This window comes from Cebus imitator, unplaced genomic scaffold (genome assembly GCF_001604975.1).
Source record: "Cebus imitator isolate Cc_AM_T3 unplaced genomic scaffold, Cebus_imitator-1.0 Scaffold261, whole genome shotgun sequence".
Taxonomy (NCBI): domain Eukaryota; kingdom Metazoa; phylum Chordata; class Mammalia; order Primates; family Cebidae; genus Cebus; species Cebus imitator.
Window position 1 is genome coordinate 842,962 of NW_016107576.1, and position 24,162 is coordinate 867,123.

The 24,162-nt window shown below is 37.8% G+C and overlaps 3 protein-coding genes across 3 annotated transcripts in view; 2 read left to right on the top strand and 1 right to left on the bottom strand.

The window, feature by feature from the left end:
* Window positions 1–5,109, top strand: part of RPF1 (ribosome production factor 1 homolog) — an 18,717-nt gene extending 13,608 nt beyond the window's left edge. Inside the window, exons 6-9 of the mRNA XM_017499822.2 lie at window positions 3,178–3,260; window positions 3,664–3,845; window positions 4,004–4,130; window positions 4,865–5,109. Coding sequence (XP_017355311.1) covers window positions 3,178–3,260; window positions 3,664–3,845; window positions 4,004–4,130; window positions 4,865–4,906 — 434 coding nt within the window. The 3' untranslated portion in view covers window positions 4,907–5,109. The remainder of the gene's footprint in view (window positions 1–3,177; window positions 3,261–3,663; window positions 3,846–4,003; window positions 4,131–4,864) is intronic.
* Window positions 5,110–5,753: 644 nt separating this feature from the next.
* GNG5 (G protein subunit gamma 5) lies at window positions 5,754–13,745 on the bottom strand. The gene is made up of 3 exons (XM_017499823.2): window positions 13,180–13,745; window positions 9,115–9,259; window positions 5,754–5,974 (listed from the first exon to the last, which is right to left on the bottom strand). Exons 1-2 carry the CDS (start codon window positions 13,258–13,260, stop codon window positions 9,134–9,136), a joined length of 207 nt encoding a protein of 68 aa, XP_017355312.1. The 5' UTR covers window positions 13,261–13,745; the 3' UTR covers window positions 5,754–5,974; window positions 9,115–9,133.
* Window positions 13,461–24,162, top strand: part of SPATA1 (spermatogenesis associated 1) — a 56,104-nt gene continuing 45,402 nt past the window's right edge. Inside the window, 2 exon segments of the mRNA XM_017499819.2 lie at window positions 13,461–13,584; window positions 21,810–21,983. Of these exon segments, the coding sequence (XP_017355308.2) occupies window positions 21,948–21,983 (36 nt within the window). The 5' untranslated portion in view covers window positions 13,461–13,584; window positions 21,810–21,947.

Below are 24,162 nucleotides of genomic sequence, written 5' to 3' on the forward strand. Positions count from 1 at the left end.
AGGAATAAAAGTCACAACTCCTAATGATGTCACTAGGGGAAAAGTTGAAAAACAGGATTTAGCCTGTGGGAAATTGGATTCTAGGAACATGGCATCTTTCTAAAGATACTGGAGGGGCTACTGTGTGAAAGAGTAGTGCTGAATGGTGGAAGTTAAAGGGATATCTTTTTGACTTATTCTAAAATGGAACTTTATCAGCTGTCTAAACTGTAGAAACCTAGTAGTGGCTTTGAATCAGGGCAACTATAATATCATCAAATTCCATTACTTGCTAGTTTTGTTATTTGAGTCAAGTTTCTTAACCACTCAGTTTCCTCATTTTTTAAATGTAGGAAATAATACCTATCCTTAGAGTTCCCACAAGATCATATTAAATGTATTATGTTTTTAAAACATAGTGTCTGGCATATGGTAGGCATTTTAGTAAACGTGGTATAGTGGGAAGTATGTAAACTTTATCTGTACAGATCTACATCCTCTATTCATTACGTATTTCTAATGGGAACTATTGGCATTTGAGTTAGGATAATTATTTGTACTGCACACTTGGCAGCTTGTAAGATGGTTTGCATTCCTGGCCTTTGGATGCTGAATTCCAGTAACACCTCAGTCACCCTCACAAACAAAATGCCTCTGTACATTTCCAAATGTACACTTCAGCCAAGGGCTTAAGCTAGGTGCGGTGCCACCCTGGTTGAGATCGACGGTTGCTTTGGTCTGATTTACTTTGGCTAATTCACTTGAGCCTCTTCAGCCTCTTTTCCTCATTACTGAAATAGTCATGATGACTCCTGTTTTGTGTGATTTGTGTTAGGGATTAGCAGTAATGTAAATAAAGCCTCTTGCACAATGCAGGTACTCAGGCAAAGAAGTTATTTAGAAACTGGTAAGATTGGATTTTGTACTTTGCTTTTGACACAGACAGTAATTTAGCGGGAAATGTTCTAGAAAGGATTTAAGCCTTGATTTGGAGGTTGGAAGAAATGACTTTTGTATCTCCTAAACCCCTTAATAAATACTTTTGGCTGTATTTCATGACTTTTAGCCTGTGGTGAATCTTTAAAAAGGATAGAATTCAAACGTTTGCTGATAATCTGCTATATGGTAGGCACTAGTATCTTAAAAAGATCAAAAGATAATTAAATAAAGAATGAAAAAGAAAGAAAGAAAAAAAAGATCTGCCTGTTGTCCTAGCATTTTGGGAGACTAAGGCAGGTGGATCACTTGAGCCCAGGAGTTTGAGACCAGCCTGGGCAACATGGCAAAACCCTCTCTCTACAAAAATTAGTCGGGCATGATGGCATACCTGTTAAGTCCCAACTACTTGGGAGGTTGAGGTGAGAGGATTGCTTGAGCCTGAGAGCTTGAGGCTGCAGTGAGCCACGGTCGTGCCATTCATTGTACTTCAGCCTGGGCTGCAGAGTGAGACCCTGTCTCAAAAAAACAAAACAAGAAAAAAAATCCCATTTCTATCTAAGTGTTAACAGATTAGTTGGGAAGAAAGGTGTTTTCCTGACTGTAACTCAAGTGATGAGTGCTGAGGTAACAGAACTGAGAAGATTTAGATCTTAATTCTGACTGCATAAAAACGTGACTTGAAGTAGACCATAATAGATGAGTAAAACATTGCAGGTATTCAAGATAGTATAAGCAAAAAATGCATGCTAGGATTAACATACATAGTACATAAGACTGTGAATGCCTACCAGTTAGGAAACAGCTTGGTGTGGGCATAGGGGAAACAGGTTGGAAAGGTAGTTTGTGGCTTTCATTAGTATGAGACTCATACTCATTAGCGTACTCATCTCATACTAATGTCTTTTTTCTGTAGATGAGTCTGTGATGACAGAGTAGTATGAAATTAGCTACAGCTGTCAAGATGATCTAGTTTCACTTAGCACTTGAGAAACTATGGTGCAGATAGAATGAAACAGCTAAGTCCCATAGCTATCTACTTATAGAACCAAGGCCTAAGTCCAGACTTCATTTTAGGAGATGTACTTGAGATGGTGAGAAAAAAGGTCAGACCGACCACAATAACTGCTTTAATAATCTAGGTGGAAAATCTTGATGACCTCATTAAGACTGAGGAAGTTCTGAAGGTAAAAGTTAAGATTTGGTGGGGGAAGGAGAAGTTGAAGATGCCATAGCTTCTAATCTGGATGAATGAATGTTGTTATGTCATTGTAAAAAGATGGCAACATCTGTTTTGAAAGATACGTATTGTTTGCAGACAGACTTGAAAGTCTGATTCTGACCTATTTAAGTTGTTGAAAGAATCAGATGAAATGTGCTTAAAATTTTCTTCTAAACTAGAAAGCATAATATAAAGTGAAAGCCCTATCCATTGCCATTAGTATGCCTGCTTGTAATGCCATTAAGCAATAGTCAAGAATTACTCATGAAAAGTAAAGTTGTGTCAAGTGAAACTCAGATGGTGCTATAAAAACCTGAAGAATGTTATATAGGTAGCAGTCTTAGTTTGTAGCACCCCAGGACTTCTAGAGCCTTGGGCTGAAAGCCCTGCTGGTTGTAGGTAGGTGATCTTACATTTCATTTGTAGTGTAGCGTGTCTAGCCTAATTCTCAGTCATGGGAAATGACAGTGAATGGCTATTAATCGGTCTGATTATAATTTGTGGTACAGTAATCCTAAGTAAGGGTTAATCTCTTGCAAAATATTAGTAACCTTAATTTCATAGAAGAAAGCTTAGGAGTCTAGTGTCGGAATGTTATTCAAAGTTGACAGCATATTCTGACCATACAAGTTTATAAAAGTGACATTTTGGGGTTATAAATCTTCAGAATATTGAGGTAGACTTACACTCTTTGCAGTGTTACATGATTGTAGAATCCCATCCTATTTTACTCCCAAGAGTAGTGGTCAGTTAGCTTCTTTTCACCTACTTTAGTTTGGGGTACCTTATAAGGGTGATGATAATTATATTGTAAAAAGAGGAAAAAGGGACTACTCTAGGTTAGTCTGTTTTCTTGAAAGATTTTGACTGATTTGAGTTTTGGATATGGTAGGAAAATGTCACTTAACCCCAGAAGAATGTGTACATCTGCCTATTCACTTGGGTACAGATTTTAGGGGCCTTTCGATGTAGAGGACCAGTTATTTAAACAATTAGATTTAGATTATGGAGTTCAGTGTGTTTTTCTTAACTTTGAACAGATGGACTTATTTTGAGTCACTTGCCGAATGGCCCAACTGCTCATTTTAAAATGAGCAGTGTTCGTCTTCGTAAAGAAATTAAGGTAAGTTGTATGCATTCCTTGATTGGCATTGATCTGTTCACAGTATTTAATAGTTGCTGTATCTTATAGCTCTAATTTAATAATGGCATTTGTTCCAATTAAAGCAGTCTTTATCTATCAGTTTTCTTGGGAGACTGTGATTAAGTTACAGCCAGCAGGCAATAGCCCTCCATTATTATGAAGTATGTTGATTCTCTAATAGAACTTCTTTTCGTTGCGTTCACTGCATATTAAAATCATTTTAGATACATCTTAATTCATGGGTTTGATAAGTCATCTGTGGTAGTTGGTCATTAAAGATGAATTTTGCAAATTTGTCATGTAAATTTTGATACTTAAAATTGCATTGAGAGGCATTGCGAATTAGCTTAGCTCATTGTGCTGTTTTTCATTATTTTTTTAGAGAAGAGGTAAGGACCCTACAGAACACATACCTGAAATAATTCTGAATAATTTTACAACACGGCTGGGTCATTCAATTGGACGTATGTTTGCATCTCTCTTTCCACATAATCCTCAATTTATCGGAAGGCAGGTTGCCACATTTCACAATCAACGGGATTATATATTCTTCAGATTTCACAGGTGAGGAAGGTAAACTCGTTGGACTTCAATATTTTCAACATGAACTAATTTTCCAATATATTGTAGCAAGTATCATACAGGATACAATTATCTTTTGAACCCTGTCATAATATTAAACAGTAGCTCATTCAGACCAATTTAACTTTTTGTCTTTGAAGATACATATTCAGGAGTGAAAAGAAAGTGGGAATTCAGGAACTTGGACCACGTTTTACCTTAAAATTAAGGTCTCTTCAGAAAGGAACCTTTGATTCTAAATACGGGGAGTATGAATGGGTCCATAAGGTATGTGCTTATTGTTTTAAAAAACTAAATAATTTTTAAAGTATGGGATAAGAGGGTGGGAGGAGAGTGAGCATTACGAAGAATAATAGCTAATGGATGCTGAGCTTAATACCTAGGTAATGGAATGATCTGTTCAGCAAACCACTATGACACCTGTTTACTTATGTAACAAACCTGCACATCCTGCACATGCACCCCTGACCTGAAAACCATGTGATAACAATATCTGAGTCTGGTGATTAACCTTGGTTCATCTGAAATATAAACAATGGTTCTCAAAGTGGGACCAGCACCATTACCTAGGAACCTGTTAGGATTGAAATTTCTTTGGCCTGCAGACCTACTGGATCAGCAACTTACTTAGGGGATGGGGCCCAGCAATCTGTTTATAAGCTTGTGTTATATGCAACTCTTCTGCATGTTTCTTGAGAACTATTGTTGGAAGTTTGGAGATCATCATCTTAAATTATAAATGAAAACTTCAATGTTTTAAAACATCCTTTTCTATCTAGTATAAGCAGTACTTCACTTGGTAACATTAAAATCACACACACAGCCAGCATGTTTTACATTAGACAGAAGACTATTGGGGGTCTCACACAAATGCAGTTTTTCAGCACTAGTGTTACCTATAAAGATCTAGGGATGTTGACTTTTACTGTCTTACCAGAATTGTTCATTATATTTTTGTTTTCTTTTCTCCCTCCACTCCCCACCTTTCCACTTTCAATCAGCCCCGGGAAATGGATACAAGTAGAAGAAAATTCCATTTATAAAGTACTGAGAGAATAATACTGGATTTTGCTGAACAGGCCTATCTTGCTTGGTACATTATTTTTGACAGAATACTCTTCGAAATGGCATTTGCTGATTTCATAAACCTTTCATGTCTGAAGAGATTACCAAATGCCATAAATTGCCACTGTGTGTTTATGTAGAAAATACAAATAAAAGTTATTTTGGTGATGGCGTTGAATTCTCTTGTTCTTGGTTAACGGTAAATAAGTTGGAATCAAGATTCAGATTAACTTTTCTATTTGCATTTGCATGGAACACATGAGAGGAATAAAATGATAAATACTAGCTAACCCTTGATTTTTATTAATTTTTTTTAAAAAATAGAATTTTTGGATTTTTATTAATCCAGTGTCTGGCACATAGTATAAATAACTTAAATGGAGGCCAGGTTTCTGAACGTTTTAACAGTGTCTTAAACCTTCAGAAGGGTAAAAATTAAAGCAAAATGATCTACCAAGTTTTAAAGCAAAGTTGCAAATTACTGAAGCTAATCTTTGCTTCCTGGTTTGGGGTGTTTGTTTTATAGCCAGGTTAGGGGGGAACTCTTATACCTGATGCTGTAGTACTCCATTCAGGCACTGAAACAAAGTTAACCCTATAAATAACTCATGAATGGAAACTGAAGAACTTAACAGCCTCCTCCTGACCTTAAAAGAACAAAGGTTCACAGTTTACCTTTAATTCCCTAGCAGTCTTGCCAGATGTATGGCATAAGTCATGTGAGAAGAGTAGGTGGAACAAACTACAGACTTAACCCCTTCAGGTGTTCAGAACAGATTAATATACCATGTATTTAATACTTAATAATGCAACAACAACAAAAAATCCTTTCATACTAAGTTTTATTGTATGCTGCTGCCAGTGTATATAAAACAATTACCCTTGTGAAATAGAAATTCATGAAAATTCAGAGAGGTAGATGTTAAGGACTGACAGAAGTAGAAGTTTGTATATTAAGACACGTGTTTCAGGGATAAGCTTTTGTACAGGCTTCAAATGGAGCTCTCTTGAATATTCACTGGATCATAAGAAGTGGTTTGGGAAACCTAAGATGGAAAAAAAAAAGGTGAGTTAAACTATCAACATAGTTTTTAATTTTTTTCATGAATTACTTGTTTAAGAAAGAGAAACAGGATGGGAAATGCCTATGGTGCAGTAACAGTAAAATCTTTCTCTTAATTTTCACAACCAGTCTGATGTGTAAGTCATTCCTCTTTTATAAACAGACTTACAGATTAAGATTACTGCCAAAATATATTCTGTATATAATAAAAAAAGGTTAGTAAAGCTCTCTTAAGGAAAATCTGAACATCCTTAGAAAAATGAACAAGAGTGTTTAGCAGGGCAGTTTGGGAGTATCTAGTCTAGTAGAAGACGGCAACCACACTTCTAGTTCCCTAGATAATCCTAGACATAGCGAAACATGTACAAGGATATTGACTGTATTAGTATTTTAATAGCAATGAACTGGAAACGGCCTAAATATAACTCGGTAGGAGAATGGATAAATAAATGAAGGTTGCCACATATGATGGAATACAAAGCTGTACGTTATGCCTTAAAAATAAAAGTTTTGTTTTCAAACCATAAAATATTTCAGTTAATACAGTATAAACTAAAAAATTAAAAAAAAAATTGAAAAGAAAGGTATTAGAAAATTAAAACGAGCATACTAAGTTTAGGATTTGTTACTGATATGGAAAGGTAGAAAGTATTGAGATATTTTGTAACGAAAATGTTCAAGAGGCATAAACAGAATAAATGCTATGAAAAATGTTTAATCTCACCTAAAATAGCAGCAAAAAATGAAGGTTTGTTAGGGCTCAAGGAAAAAGCATTCTCATGTTTCTAGTGGAAGGCCAAAGTATTATATTGTCAGGGGATATCAAGTGCAACATTGTAAAAATTTTAAACATTCACTCCTTGTTGACTAATTTTACTTCTAAAAACTAAGGAAAGAGAGGTACTAAGTACTAAGTATACATAGATGTTCATCAAAATCTTCACCTCACTGGAACTTCAAATTTTGGAAACTTAAATATACAATGAAGTATAATTCAATCATAGTTAATATACTGCTAAAGATCTTGTTTACAAAGAATATTTAATGAAGAAAATTCATCATTTTAAAAAGGCAGAATGAAAAATGGCAAATACTGATCCTTATTTTTAATTAAAATATTTTTGTGGCACCCATTGTTGCATATGTTTTTAAAAATGTTTCAAACAAAAACTACCTGAATTTTACGTATTTCATCATTGTCAATAAGCCTGTCATCTTCATTTTTTGTGCATACATATTCTACTGTTTTAAGTTTTTAATCCTGTATTATTTCTCCTACTTTGTTTTGTATAAAAGAGGAAAAATTTTGAAAGCTGGAATGTCAAAAAAAATAAATTCCTCTTAAAAGGAAATACAGGGCCAAGTGTGGTGGCTCACGCATGTAATCCCGCTTTGGGAAGCTGGGGTGGGTGGATCACCTGAGGCCAGAGTTCAAGACCAGCCTGACTCACAAGGAGAAACCCTGTCCCTACTAAAAATACAAAAATTAGCTGGGCATGGTGGTATGCACCTGTAATCCAAGCTACTCAGGAGAAACACTTGAATGCGGAGACAGAGATTGCAGTGAGCCAAGATCACGCCATTGCACTCCAGCCTGGGCAACAAGGGTAAAACACCGTCTCAAAAAAAAAAAAAAAAAAAAAAAAGGAAAGGAAATACAATTTATTACCAGTGATTATTTCTAGGTGTAATGATCATGGTGATTTCTATTCTTCTTGTATTTCGTGTTGCTAAATCACCTATACTGTTTTACAAGTCATAAAAACCATGTATTTTTAAAACTATATTTACATACATAACTCCAATGCAAATTCTTTACATTCATGCCACTCAGTTTAGGTCTAGTACCATCAGCATCAGTGTAAGTCGGCAGTTGTAAGAAATGCTAGTGCTGGAGCCTCACCTCAGACCCGCTGAATTAGAATTTGCATTTTAACAAAGTGATCTGCATCTATTCAAGCTTGAGAAGCAATGCTTTGATGCCCAAGTATTCTTTCCCTAGCCCAAATTGCTTCAAATCTTAATACCCACAAAGCTGTTTTCTTATACTGCTGGGATAGACTGGAAACATGTACTTACACAGACTTCCTGGACACTCCCAGGCCTATAAAACTTAATTAAGGCACGACTATGTAACAACGTATTTTAGGAAGCAGCTTCCTGGACTTTGCAGTCAGAATGTTAGTAAGGGGTGTGTGCCACATACAAAATCTTTATTTTTTTTTTTAAGTACTATTTAAGTTTGCTTCTCATAGGTCAATACTAATGAGTACATTCCCTAACTAAAGTACAAAGAATTTATAAAAAGGCAGCACCCTTGAGTTACATTTTAAAGGATCCAAAAAGTTTTGGGTCACACCTCTTAGACTAACATATATTTTGTACACATGACATTTGATCTGGAAGTCACTAATGTACTGAAGCATGCTTTACTAAAGCCAGCAGGTCTTTAGTTTTTAATTCTCTGAAATTCAGTCCATTGTCTGTCTGCCACCAAAAACTCATATACTGCATTTCCTTTATGTTTTATCTTTAATCCAACAAATGAGAACAAAACATAAAGGCTGTTCTACCTCAGTCCAAATGCCTGAACCACCCTGGCTTTTTCAATTACATCTGATTTTCTCTTGTATTTCCAATTCCCAATCTTTGCTATTCTGTTCTACAGCTGGGTTCAGTTAGAGCAATAACATCAGAATTAATCTAGATCAGTTGGTAGTACTTTAAGTCATCCCCCAAAAACATTGCAGATTTTTTTAAAACTCTCTAAATGTTTGCCAGGTACATAAAAACAAAACTAGTACTTGGTGACTCCCAATATACGTAGGCCATTAGGTCAATGCTCTAAAAAGTGACACATGGCCTGTTAACAGTCGTGGCATTTTGTAGTAACTCTCCTATACCCTATCGCCATTAAATCTTCAATTTATCCGTCTTTATGGTAAAATAGAAACAGCCTTCATGACTACTAACTCAGCAAGTTTCATGAATCATCACTTTGCAAAACAGAAAAATGCTGGAAATGGAGGGTCAAAGGAAAGTACATAGGATGACCTTTAAAGTGCTGCAAAGAGAAGGCTAGTTATTCCTACAATGTCGGCTTTTGTTTTTAAGGAAACTTACCTTTTAAAGATTCATTTTACTACAAAAAGGAACAGACTTTCTGGGGTCTGAAGGGATTTGTACTTGAAGATACTCCAGTCAGCAGAGGATCATGTTGAGCATTCTGCAGACAGAATTGTTTCAAGTCTGCAGCTGCCTGGGAAACCTATATAGAAGAGAGAGAGCGGGAAAGTGCCAGGTGGTGAGAACATTTTAATGAAGGTTTTCTCAAATCTCTGGAAATACTGTACTTAGAATAAAACAGTACTTCTCTTGCTTCAGAAGAAGATACTATTTAATAATTGAAGACTTAAGTCATATAGTGAGCCCTTTTTTTTTTTTTTTTTTTTGAGATGGAGTCTTGCTCTGTCATCAGGCTGGAGTGCAATGGTGTGATCTCAGCTCACTGCAACCTCCGCCTCCTGAGTTCAAATGATTCTCCTGCCTCAGCCTCCAGGGTAGTGGGGACTACAGGTGCACACCACCACGCCCGATTTTCGTATTTTTGATAGAGATGGGGTTTCACTATGTTGGTCAGGATGGTCTCGATCTCTTAACCTCGTGATCCACCTCGGCCTCCCAAAGTGCTGAGATTACAGGTGTGAGCCACTGCACCTGGCCTAGTGAGCGCTTAATACTTAAAACTAATGCTTGTAAATAAGACTGATATGAAGTATGTTTTCTTTTGCTTGATTACTGGAAGCATCAAATGACTGCATACGAACAGTACAATTACGTTTCTTTTTGCAAAGCATAGCACATCTTATTAATAATAGGCTGTTCAAGTGCAAACCTGAGGGTACTTAACATCTTGTTTTTATTAAAAGCATTACAGAACAAAAAGAGCAATAACATTCTAGAAAACTATTACTTTGTCTTGAAAGCAGAATTACTGGAAAAATGCTACTTTGAATAAACATAATGTGGGATAACTAGCACGTAATTTAGAAAACCAAACACTAAGAATGCATTCAGTATACTGATCCTCAAACTTGTCAGACCCTTGTACTCTTTAAACTAAAACAGATTAAAAGAGGCATGCATCATTCACTTAAACATCTACTATTTGTATATATTCTGCTAAGGTAATGTAGACTATCAATAAAATAACCATAAAGACATATAAGTTCCTTAAGTCTTGTTTGGGTGGCTCTGTATATGTATATTCACACTTAAATCAGATTTAAGGCAATAGTTTCTTAAAGGCAGCCTGCTTAGAAAAACAAATTGAAGTTTGCTATCAGCCTTTCAGTCACATGACACTGGGCAGAAAACTGTCACTGTCTAGTTTAATAACATTAAAATACTGTTGGTACACAAAACAATGAACTGAACCGTTCAGACGTGGAACATGAGTGACTAAAACACTCCAAATGCATCTAATATCTGAAGTCTTGAACTGAGATTTAAGAAGTGGGAGATATAATCATGCATTTTATTCTCAGTCTTAACTGAGAATAACGGATGCTGAGAGCAAGGTGTTCAGTCCATCCAGCTGGATATGTAGCCTTAGGGACTTAACAGCATCACGAATGCTCTCTATACCAAGAAACCCTGAAGATTACAGCTGTACCTCCGACCTGATCAAATAATTCATCATACTAAGATGAATCTAAATGCTTCTTGACTCTATTTGTGTGTTTGGCTTATACAACAGTCCAGGGTAGTGAGTTCCATAGGTTTATTAGTTCCTATGTAAAAGCATTTTACTAATGACTATAGGCCCCCTTGTCCCCTCCCTTCCAAAGAAGTGTAGCTAAAGTAGGACGACAGCGGTGTCATTTTTCACCAAATATTGTAACAATGTTTAGTGTTTTCATTCATATTAACAGGAAGCATAAAGAGTACCTATTAATTTTCTGTTTAAAGTGTAGGCAGGATCCAATGTAACTCCTTTTCACAACTTTTCAAGCACCACTATGTGCCACATATAGGTACTGAGAATACATAAGAACAGCCAGAGCCCTGTTGTTATGGAGCTGACAGTTCAGAGAAAATGACAGACAAGGTGCACTGTGGTAAAATTAGTAATCTTTTAGATGGTGACTGGGTGGCCACCTAAGGGAAGGTGTCTGAGGTGACACTGAACCTGAGACTCAATGACAAGAGATCTGGCCAAATAACCATCAGTGAGAAATAGCATTCCAAGCAGTGAGGAAAGCTGAGACAAAGACTCTAAAACTGGAACAAGCTGCTAGCCCCCAAGGCACTGTAACAATCACCATCCAGGAGGTTGAAACCCTGCAATCCTGGCCTAATTACTAGTCCCCTTTTCACTCTCAAAAATGTCCAGACATACCTATGACAGTCTGTCAAGCACTTGTGATAAGTTCTGTCAATCGCACTCAAACATACAGGTTAAAAATAAGCTTGTATAGTTTAAAAATATCACCAAAAATCAGCTAGCCCAGTCACTGATAAAACAGATACAGAAATGGAACCTAACCACATTTAGCAACATGTCTAACGAAAAGCTCATTTAAAAATCCCAAAGTGAGATGCCCTCCCCTCCTTGCTATAGCCTTAACATCAGCCAGAAATTGAGAACTCCCAAACCAACTCATTTCTGATGGCTTTAATGATCCCGACAAGAAGCCTAGTGAAGATTAAGATAGAATCAGTTTTGTGGGGTTAGGGGGGCAGCAGCTAAGGTTTTCCAGGTAAAGCTCTTGGAATATTTTCGTCTGAAAACCTCATGTAATTTTCTTTGGAGACTAAGTGTGTGCAATTCACTGCTTTCACTACCCTGCCCCCACTTTTTTCTCTCCTGGTCCATCCTATTTATGATAAAGGCACACCTGAATGATACACAATGGTTGTTAAGAAACGCATGATTTCAAATTTCAGAGCCAAATCCAGCCAAGACTGACTAGAAACCACTGGCACTGGGATGAGGTAAGAATTGGGAGAGTAGAGAAATGGATTCCAAACTGCAGTTAGGTCTACAGCACTTCAAGGACTGGAAGTGAAGGGGATCCTACACCAAGACGAATGGGAATTTCCCTTCCCTTCTGAGTTGACCGCAACTGAGTAAGCTAGGTCCTTGACATTTCTAGTTAAGAAAGCTTAGAGACCAGAGACCCTCTCTCATCCACAAAACGTTTCAGGAAGTAATAAAGACTAGCCTAATGAGTATAAAATCCAATCATCTTAGGAACAGACTGCTTTTAACAGGGCACATGATTTACATTCTTTCTTTTTTTAACTGCAGAAGTGTTTCACATGTAGCCTGACCCATTGTACCAGAAAGAAGCCAATCTATTTAGGACTGTAATAATCAGGAAATACTTAGAATAGCACTTGAATGTCAAGTTGTTCTATCAACACAACAAAAGGCTTTCCCCCCCAAAGTAAATACCTCAAGACAAGGCCAATACTAACCAGACGCCAAAATAAGACCAATAATTACCCACACTAATCACTTTCTTGGGCATGCCGACGAATTGGTATCCCCAAGGTCAAATACGAGCAAACTGTGCCATAAGTATGAAATGCACGCTTTGATCGAAGTTGTACGGGGCAATGACCAAAACTTTACACTCCAGGAACGTTTCGAAAAATGCTGCTTTAATCCATAGTTTAAGTTATGCAATAATTCGCTTAAAAGTATGTGTTAAATGGGTAAGAGAAGCTGAAGGTAAGAGTTTAATACTAAAGGAAGGAGGAGTGGGAAAGGTAAAATGGGGGGAAAAAGTCTGCTCTGAATCAAAAGTCGGAAAATACCCTGTCCGATGAGAAACAGGAGGCTGGCAGAGCGGGAAAGGAAGGGTGCGGACCGCGCGCCGAGGCGCAGCTGTTGGCGAGGCCAGACGAGGAGGCGACCAAGGGAGGTAGAGAGGGAGGAGGACCGGAATGCGGGCCACGGTTCAGCCAAGGGGCCAACCCGCCTGGTGAAGTCCTGGGGCGGAAGGGCGGACTAATTGTCCCCCTAAACCACAGCGTAGACCCATGCGGCGCTTTCTCTAAAGCTGGCCGCTCCCGGATCGCCGCCGCCGAGAGCGCGTCCCCTCCAAGGAAATGAGGGCCGCAGCCGCGTGTCCCGCCAGCTGGGCCGCGGGATCCCACCGGCCGCCCGCCCCTGCTCACTTTTACGCGGTTGAGCCCGGCCTCCAGCCGGAGCTGTTGAACCACTTTCTTCATAGCGGCGACGCTGGAGGAGCCAGACATGGTGTACCGGAGGGCCGGGCCGATTCGTGGGTCGGTAGGTGGTGGGCCGTGGGTCGACAGGGCCAGACAAGTGAGCTGCGCGCGGCGGGGGCGGGGCTCCGAACTTTGTCTCTAAGTTTCCGGATCTGTGCTCAGCGGCTCCACCCTCGGTGCGCATGCGCACCTTGCCTGCCTTCTTTTCCAGCTTCTCACTCGGCCCTGAGCACGAGCGTGGAGTAGGAGGACGAGAAGGGGCGGAGCAGTCCGTGGGCGAGGTGGCTGCTGGAGGCGAGCACGACCCGCCTAAGTTCTACTTTCCGCTCCAGAGGGGCCGCTTTGGGAGAGGTAAGGAGAGAGCTTATTGTTGGCCGCTAACACTTAAGAGGGGGTCTGAAGAGGACCAGTGAGGGAAGTCAGAGCTTGTGGGAGTTTCTAAAAGGCCCGGCGGCGGGTGACCAGGAGGTCTCAGTTTTTCTCCCGGAGTTTGCGGGAGGGGTTGAGGGAAGGGAGGGCAGAGGTCCTCTGAGCGGCGTGAGTCACCCACACACCCTGTCCCGTACAGGCATGTCTCTCTGAGATGACCACAACTGAGTAAGCTAGGTCCCTGACATTTTTCTAGTTAAGAAAGTTTAGAGACCAGAGACCCTCTCTGTGACCCGAGTTTGGCAAATGGGCATGCTCAGTGCCCCCCCCACCCCCACCCCCACCCCGCGCAGCCCGGTAGACCGGAGGAGACCGCTGTAGCCGACCCAGCGGAGGTGGACGGGCGGGATGCAGGGGCGCTGATTCGCTGGAGAAAAGATCTTCTCGATGTTTGACTTTACTGGTCTCTTAGCTTTTGAATCGGTTTTCTGAAAGATCGAAGAAGCCAAAGTGCTGGCTGAAGATTACACCTGTCTACTCTGTTACCCATTTAATCTGGAGAATTAACGCTTACTGTATACAACTTATTTTTGTTTCCGTAAAGTTTGCTCTTTAGTATTTTCGTTGTAATTTATTACCTCCTGCTTGAAATTGAGTCCCAAAGAAGTTTTTAGGAGAGATGGTAGGATCTAACCAAACAAAATAGGCTCAGCCAGTGCGTCATTCTTTCATCCATGGAAATGTGTGTGTTATGTCACAGTATTAAGGGCAGATGTTTTCTATTTATTTTGGGGTAGTCTCCGAATGAATGCGCTGATGTTTTCTATTAAAGTCAGGTGTTTCCTATTTCTTTTGTGGTAGTCAGGCTCGGAATGAATGCGCTGTTTTCTATTAATGTTAATAATTTCATCATTAATACATTTCAAATTTTTTATTAGAAAAGCTTGTGTAATTGCTCTGGTCAACAAAACCTAATTTACTCAACAGTTTATATCAGTTCACAAAAATGTACAGTGTAAGTTTAGCATTTTACTTAATTCGTACAGACGTACTGATTGGGGTTAAAACCAGGGTTTGAATTCTGGCTCTGCTACTTATCATGGTATTCTTGGGCAAGCCACTTAAACTACTGAGGCTTTATTTCCAAAGAAACAATAAAGCTTACTTCGTGGAGTTGTTTTTCAGAATGAAATGATATTTTATATATATAAAGAATATGAAGGATATCTCAATAAATACTGTTTTTTCCCAAACGGTATTTTAATTATTTCACCTTTGGTGCTTTGTTGACTGTATAATGCTAAAACGTCATTCATACTTTACAGATTTGTAAGATTAAACACAAGTATCTTTATTCAAAGAATGATTTATTTTACAGTAGTTTTAGAATATATCACTGAACTGTTAAGAACTGTGGAATGTTAATGCTGGAAGAGATTTTAGGGAATATATGGTCCAATAATTTCTTCTGTGAGGGAAGCTGTTGAGGAATAAGCAGTGTCTTAGGCCAAAACAATTTCAGAAAAAGTTTTCATTGCTTTTTTTTATTAACCTCTGCATTGAGAAACCACAGACTGGACTGCTGTCTCAAACACCAGATGGTATTTTTTTTGTAGCATGTCTTTAAAGATTCTATGTAGGATAGCAAAGAAGAAGACAAAAAAACCATTGAGGACAGACGCGGTGGCTCACGCCTGTAATCCCAGCACTTTGGAAGGCTGAGGTGGGCAAATCATGAGGTCAAGAGATCAAGACCATCCTGGCCAACATGGTAAAACCCCATCTCTACTAAAAAATATAAAAATTAGCTGGGTATGGTAGCCCGTGCCTTTAATCCCAGCTACTCAAGAGGCTGAGGCAGGAAAATCACTTAAACCAGGGAAGCGGAGGTTGCAGCGAGCCAAGATCGCCCCACTGCACTCCAGCCTGGGTGACAGAGCAAGACTCTGTCTCAAAAAAAAAAAAATTTAGTAAACTTTAAGTTCAATTAAATCTGAAGTGATTAGCTGTAAATACCGTTTATGAACTGTGTCTTGTAAACTTTTGTTTAGGAGATGTTCTTTGACCTTCCACAATGCTCTAAAAATTTCAATCATGTTACCAACTGTACAGACATAGATGCTCACCATTCAGTTGGTTGAAGACTGGCCTGTTATAAAAAGAATTTGTCACCAAGGGGATCCTTTTAGCAATAAATGGCAAGAAAAAACAACCAAGTAATCTGTCATTTTATGTTTATCAATTTAAATTTAAATTTACTTTATCAATTTAATTTAAATTTACCTTAGATCTTCACCTTATTCAACTAATTAGTACCCCAAGTTCTTTAGTTTACTAGGTCAAAATTCAGAATTTGAATAAATAAAATAAGATTCACATGCCTTACTTCGTAGTTTAAAGGCTAAATTTCTTCAAAGGGGGATTTCACAATTCTGACTTCTTTCTCAAAGAATGAGCTTATTCTGTTTTTATAGTGGTTAAGGAAATTGAAGTTTGGAGGAAAATAATATATACAGTAGTTACAAATAAAATACCTAGGAATTAACCAAGGAAGTTAAAAATCTCTACAATGAAAACTATGAAAACACTGATACAAGAAATTGAAGAGAACCCCTCAAAAATGGAAAGATATTCCATGTTTATGTATTGGAAGAATCAATATTGTTAAAATATCTAAACTACCCAAAGCAATCTACAGATTCAATGCAATCTCTATCAAAATACCAATGACATTCTTCACAGAAGTATTAAAAACAATCCTAAAACTTATGCAGAACCATAAAAGACCCAGAGTCACCAAAGTTATCCTGAGCAAAAAGAATAAAAATGGAGGAATCATGTTACCTGAACTCAAATTATACTACAGAGCTATAGTAACCAAAACAGCTTAAAGTACTGGCATAAAAACAGACACATAGACCAGTGGAATAGAATAGAGAACCCAGAAACAAATCCATTCATCTCAGGTGAGCTTGTTTTATACAAAGGTGCCAAGAACATACATTGGAGAAAGGAAAGTCCCATCAATAAATAGTGCTTGGAAAACTGAATATCCATATCAGAAGAATGAAACTAGACCTCTCTCCTCATGTACCAAAATCAAATCAAAATGGGTTAAAACTTAAATCTAGGACGTAAAACTATGAAACTACTATAAGAAAACATTGGAGGCAGGGTATGGTGGCTCATACCTGTAATCCCAGCACTTTTAGAGGTTGAGGTGGGTGGATTACCTGAGGTCAGGAGTTTTAGGCCAGCCTGCCCAACATATAGTGAAACTTCATCTCGACTGAAAACAAAAAGTAGCTTGGTGTGGTGGCACACACCTGTAGTCCCAGCTACTTGGGAAGCTGAGGCAGGAGAATCACTTGAATCCAGGAGGCAGAGATTGCTGTAAGCCGAGAGTGAGACTCCATCTCTCACAAAAAAAAAAAAAAGGAAAACATTGGAGTAACTTTCCAGGAAATTGGATTGGACAAAGATTTTTTTTAAATAATACCCCACAAGCACAGGCAACAACAGCAAAAATGGACAAATGGGATTACCTCAAGTTAAAAACCTGTACAGAGCCAGGCACGGTGGCTTATGCTTGTAATCTAGGCACTTTGGGAGGCTGAAGCAGGTGGATTGCTTGAGCCCAGTAGTTTAATAACAGCCTGGGGAGCATGGCGAAACCCCATCTCGCCAAAACTACGAAAATTAGATATGGTGGCACGTACCTGTGGTCCCAGCTACTTGGGAGCCCTCAGAGATCAAGACTGTGAACCATGATCATGCCACTGCACTCCAGCCTGGGCAACAGAGAAGCCCTGTCTCAAAAATAAAAATAAAATAAAATAAAAACAAAGAAGAAAAACTTCTGCACTACAAAGGAGACAATCAGCAAAGAGAAGAGACAACTCACAGAATGGGAAAAAAATATTTGCAAACTATCCATCTGATAACCAGAATATATAAGGAGCTCAAACAACTATATAGGAAAAAATATAATAATCCATCTTAAAAATGGGCAAAAGAGCTGAATAAATGTTTTTCAAAAGAAGACATGAATGGTAAACAGGTATATGAAAAGGTGTTCAACATCACTGATCAGGAGAAATGCAAATCAGAGCTACAATAAGATATCATCTCACCCCAATTAAATTGGCCTTTATGCAAAATATAGGCAATAACAAATGCTGGTGAGGGTGTGGAGAAAAGGGAACCCTTGTACACTGTTGGTGAGAATGTAAATTAGCTGGTCTCCATGATGGGGACCAGCTTGCAGGTTCCTCAAAAAAACTAAAAATAGAGCTTCAGTATGTCCCAAGAATCCCACTACTTGATAGAGATCCAAAAGAAAAGAAACCAGTATATCGAGGTATGTGCACTCCCTTGTTTACTGCAGCGCTATTCACAATAGCCAAGATGTAAAAGCAGCCTACGTGTCCACAACAGATGAATGAGTAAATAACATGTGGCACAAATACACAATAGAATACTATTCTGCCATAAAAAAGAATGAGATCATCTCATTTGCAACAACATGGGTGGAACTGGAGGTCATTTGTGTTAGGTTAAAAAGCCAGGCACAGAAACATAAACTTCATATGTTTTCACTTATTTGGCAGTAAAAATTAAAACATTTGAACTCATGGAGATAGTAGAATGATGGTTACCAGAGGCTGGGAAGGGTAGTGGGTGGGGACTGGGGATGGTTAATGGGTACAAAAATATAAGTTAGATAAAATGAATAAAATAGTGTTGGATAGTGCAATTATTGTGACTATAGTTAATAATTTATATATTTAAAAATAAGAGCGTAATTGGATTTTTTGTAACATGAAAGGATAAATGCTTGAGGTCATGGATACCCTGTTTACCGTGATGTGATTTTCACACATTGTATGCCTGTATCAAAATATTTCATGTACCCATAAATATATATACCTACTACATGCCCACAAAAATCACAAAGTAAAAGAAACCTAACTCTAATTCATTTTCCAACATAGATTCTAATCCTATATCATTCTGTTACTCTCTGGGAGACCCTCTCCCACCCTAAAATGTCTTAATATATCCTGAAAATATTTAAAATCAAGACAAGTATGCCATTTTGTCTACATTAGGACCTGTATAGAAAACAAACCTCATTCCTCAACTGGTCCTACAAGTATGACTACTATAAATGCTTATAGATTTTGGAGTGCCCTCAGGCATTTCAGGCATTTTAATCTATTTACCTGAGACAGATTAGAATTTGGATTAGAATTTGTGGCCCTGGTGGCTCATGCCTGTAATCACAGCACTTTGGGAGGCTGAGGCAGGTGGATCGCCTGAGGTGGTGAGTTCAATATGAGACCAACCTGACCAGCATGGAGAAACCCCATCTCTACTAAAAATACAAAATTAGCTGGGCGTGGTAGCGGGTGCTTGTAATCCCAGTTACTCGGGAGGCTGAGGCAGGAGAATCACTTGAACCTGGGAGGCAGAGATTGCGGTGAGCCGAGATCGAGCCACTGCACTCCAGCCTGGGCAACAAGAGCAAAACTCCATCTCAAAAAAAAAAAAAAAATGAATGGATTAGAATTTTATTTACAGCTTAACCAGGAATCAAAGCAGAACTCCCAGGACATATATGTAATCTGAATTTATCCTGATCAGATAGATTTCATGCCTTGGTGATTTAAGAATCAGGAATTGTGCCAAAAAATTCTCCCATCATCAGGCGTGAAGTTGACTGTATTCTGATTTTTTAATTCCAGAATGTAAGTTTCCCTGTCACTTCTTGCATTCCTTGAGTAATCAAAAAATTTTAAAGCTGCAAAGGTTCTTGAAGAGTTCGAGTCACTTACCACTAAGAAACTGACACTCAGACCAATGAATGGTTTTACAGGTCATAAGGGTCTAGAAACCTGCTTTTCTGGCTCCCAATCAATCTGATTATCTTGTGTGAGATTCTACTTTATTGGTATATTTAAACATAGCCCATGTCAGCATTTATTAAGTGCTGGTGCTTAGTTATAAACATGAATCAGCTATGTTACTTCCTCTATTTGCTTCTCACTACCAGCTTACTTAGTCATTTTCTCTATTCTTTATCTTTTTCTATCTCTCTATAAATATGTATAGCTTTCCCATAATACAGGCTTGCCTCATGGCTATGATACTACCCCATGACTTCTCTTTTTTATATTCTTACTAATAATGTCTATAATGCTTGAATCTTGAGCTCTTTCCCAGGTCCAATTCCCAAGGGATCATCTTTTCATGTCAGAACATTTTGTTTCTGCTCAGCCCAGGATTTGGACTCCAGCATTGTTCCCATCAGAAATGCTAAAGGGAGTTTTTAAAATCCCAAACATGGCTTCTTTGCCATTACTTTAGAAAGGATACTATAGGTATCTCTTATCCAGAATGCTTGGGGTCAGAAATGTTGAGGATTTCAGATTGTTTAAAATTTTGGGATATTTGCATTATATACTTACCGGTTGGACAACCCTAAACCAAAATCCAAAATGCACCAATGAGCATTTCCTTGGAACACCATGTCAGCATTCAAAAAGTTTCAGACTTTGGAGCATTTCAGATTTCAGATTTTAAAATTAGGGATTCTCAACCTGTATAGTGGAGTCCTGTATAGGTTTACCACAGGACAACAATAAAGCAGGTCTTGACTGATCTATCTTGAGTTTGCATAGTTAAAAATTTGTTCTGGGCCTGGCACAGTGGGTGGCACACTCCTGTAATCCCAGCACTTTGGGAGGCCAAGACAGGCAGATCACCTGAGGTCAGTAGTTCAAGACCAGCCTGGCCAACATGGTGAAAGCCTGTCTCTACGGAAAATACAAAAATTAACTGGGCGTTGTGGCACAGGCCTGTAATCTCAGCTACTTGGGAGGCTGAGGCAGGAGAATTGCTTGAACCTGGGAGGCAGAAGCTGCAGTGAGCTGAGATTGTGCCACTGCACTCCAGCCTGGGCGACACAGGGAGACTGTCTCAAAGAAAAAAAATTGTTCTGAATTAAAGTATCAAATTTTAATATGTAACAGAAATTAAAACTTTTAGCCTACGAATTTGCATACCAATGAATCAATGAATGTCCATATGCTATAATTAATATGGATTAATTCTTACCTAATAATGAAGTGACTATATATGTATGTGAGTCATGGTTCCCCTAGGTTCACAATAGAGGTTAATATTAATACAATGGCATACAGAGTTTTGGGATAGATCTATAAATACTTTCTTAAAGTACTAATGTGCTCTTAAAATAGCGTTTGACATGGTCAAAATGAATAATCACATTTTAATTATTGTAAGAAATATAGGAAGTAATATGCAAAACTAAGGAGATTGTATATTTCAGGAAATAATCTTTTAATTTTGATACTATTAAAACAATTAGTAGTACTTGTTACGGTTTTGTAGAGCTATAATCAATACCAGATCAGAGGAATTTTAAGTTTTGTTAGATTTAAATCATTATTTTAACATAAGCCAAGGAAGAGCAATGTTTTGAAATCTAGGAAAGCTTCAGCTTTTGTGTCAGTACAATTAGTATATCCTTAAGAATTAACCTACTTTGATAATTCCTTTTAGAGTAATAATTCAGATACCTTATTTTTCAATTTTTCTTAAATACATTTATATATTTTTAATTGTATCATACATTCTGGTAAACTGCCATAAATCCTCTGAGGAAAAATACAGGAAATAATACACAAATGAAGCCTGACATATTTAAAGATTGGCATTTTCATCTGGAATAATCATGTTTTTTATTATTGAGGCATCAAAACCCAGGAAGAAATGTATATGGTTAAACAGTTTTCATCATTCTACAGCCATTTTAACTAGCCAAGAGGCTAATTAAAACTTTAGGCATGCTTAGAATTTGTAGTTGATCCTAACCAAGGATCATAAATTCTTTCTACTTCCAAACGTGTATTTCTAATTTATGTAAAATGCTGTTTATGTAAACATAATTTTCAACCAAGAAAAGATTTAGAGTAGTAAAATATGTCCTGGTCACAAGTTCATTATAATGTAATTTATTACTTTACTTAGTTTTATACATTTATGGTCATTTCATTACAATTACCAGTCATATTTACTAGTATTATGTCCTTTTGAGTTAGAATAATGAAGATTGTATATATTCCTAAGTTTTCATTTTTAGTTTAATGCTTTTGTGTTTTCCTTTTTATTTCTTGAACAAGTCAGAGACCAGAAATGAGTGGAATGCTATCTTAAGCCAAAAAAAAAGTTGTAATTTTTATTTAATACTACTTAAATGAAGAAAGATAAAAAAAGAAAAAAATTCCAATGATAATTATCCCATTCAGACATTAGTGAATATGTCGCTCAATCCAAGTCGACCTTCCTCATCAGAGGTAAGAAAATCTTTTTATACTAAAATATAAGAAAGACTTGCTTATCATTTTTGAAGTTTTATAAAAGCAAAAACATGAATTACATAAAGTGTTAGTTATTGACTCCACCATGATCCCAACTTCGTGTATCCCATTGTCTGATTACACTTCTCATGCCTCTAGCTCACTTCCTCTAATACCCCAACCATATTGGGACCCCCCAATGCATTGATCCTATCACCTTTTTTACTATTTCTCAATTGTATGATTGAAGGTGGTACCCTCCATATCTAGCTTAAGTTCCGTAGAGCAATCATGATCACTCCCTTGCATATACTTTTGACTTCTTGCCCCTCTCTCACTTCATTGTGTTCCTTGGTAATACAACAAACATGGTTAATGCATGTCTCCACCTATTCCATACCTACAACTGAGCAGCCGAACGTGGCTAGAGAGAAAAATTTATACCATCATAAGTACCATTCTCACTTTAAATTCATGACCATGAATTTCAAGTGGAATCTTTTTTGTGTGGGCAGTCTTACTATCTGCCACTCATTGATTCACTCTTTCCCTCTTCTTCCTTTTTTTTTTTGTTTGTTTACTTGAGATGGAGTCTCACTCTGTTGCCAGACTGGAGTGCAATGGCCCGACCTTGGCTCACTGCAACCTCTGCCTCCTGGGTTCAAGCAATTCTCCTGTCTCAGCCTCCCAAGTAGCTGGGACTATAGGCACATGCCACCACACCCAGCTAATTTTTGTATTTTTAGTAGAGATGGGCTTTCACCATGTTGGCTAGGAATGTCTCAATCTCTTGATCTCGTGATCTGCCTTCCTCACCCTCTCAAAGTGCTGGGATTACAGGCATGAGCCACCGTGCCTGGCCCACTCTTCCCCTCTTCTAAACAAGTATGTCACACCATCTCAGACCCCCAATACCTTCTCTGTGTTTTCTCTTAAACCAACTGCAATCAAGGTTTCACCTCCATTATTCCAACAAAACTATTCTTGATAAATTCACCTTTTCATTACTAAATATGTTAATTATTATCCTAAACATTCTTGACCTATGTATTCACAACAGTTGACACCATTAATCATGTTCTCTTCCTTGACATAGGCTTCACTAGGCTTCTAGCATACATATTATATTTGTTTTCATCTTACCTCCCTGGTTATTCATTCTCAGTCATCTTTACTGGGTATTCATCTTCTTCCTGACCTCTTAATTTTGAAATATTTTAGCTCTTTGTTCTCTTTTCTACTTATTCTTTGATGATCTCATCTAGTCTAATCTATTTAAATGCCAACTTTATGCCAAGGATTTCCAAATTTATAGCCCCATCCCAGTCCTCTTTCCCAAATTCCAGATTCACATATGCATGTATTCAGCTGAGTGGCTGACATCTCCACTTGGATGGCCAATAGATATTTCATCTTAATATGTCTGAAACTGAATCTTTTCCCCTTCCCCAAAATTCGTACCACCTATGACTTTTTGCCATCTCAGGTGATGTCAAATCTACCCTTTCAGTATCTGAGGCCAAATGCCTTGGAGTCATACTTGATTTTTCTTGCATACTTGAGTCTTCTACTTGACTCTTCTCTCAAACTCTACTTCCAATAGACTGACTCTGACTCTTCTACTTGACTCTTGAACTCCACTTCCAATGGATTGTCTCTAGTTTTCAAATATATACAAAATCTGATTACTTTTTAATCAACTTTACTGCTAGCACATGAGTCACCATCATCTCACACTGTAATTATTCCAGTAACTTTATAACAAGTTTTCTTGCTTCGTATAGTCTCTTTTAGCTATTATTCCCATTGCCCAACTAATTAAATTTAGAAAGATTCAAATGTAAAGCATTATGTATATCCTGATATAATGCAATATAAAATACAGGGCACTATTTATAAAATACTATTGCCCCAAGTAGTAACCTGTGTCACTTTAAGGCCGTATATTTAACTGTTTACAGGAGATAAGAGAGGTTGGAGAAACAAGTTAAATGACACCCTAGAGGTAATGAAGTGCATTCATAATGTAGAACATTCTATGAGACAACTGGCTCTATCTTAAAAAGTCAATACCATGTTTTAAAAAAAAAAAAAAAAAAGCAAAAAAGGTTTGGGAACTCCAAGAAGAAAGTTTTTAAAAGTGGGAGGCCAAGGCAGGTGGATCATGAGGTGAAGA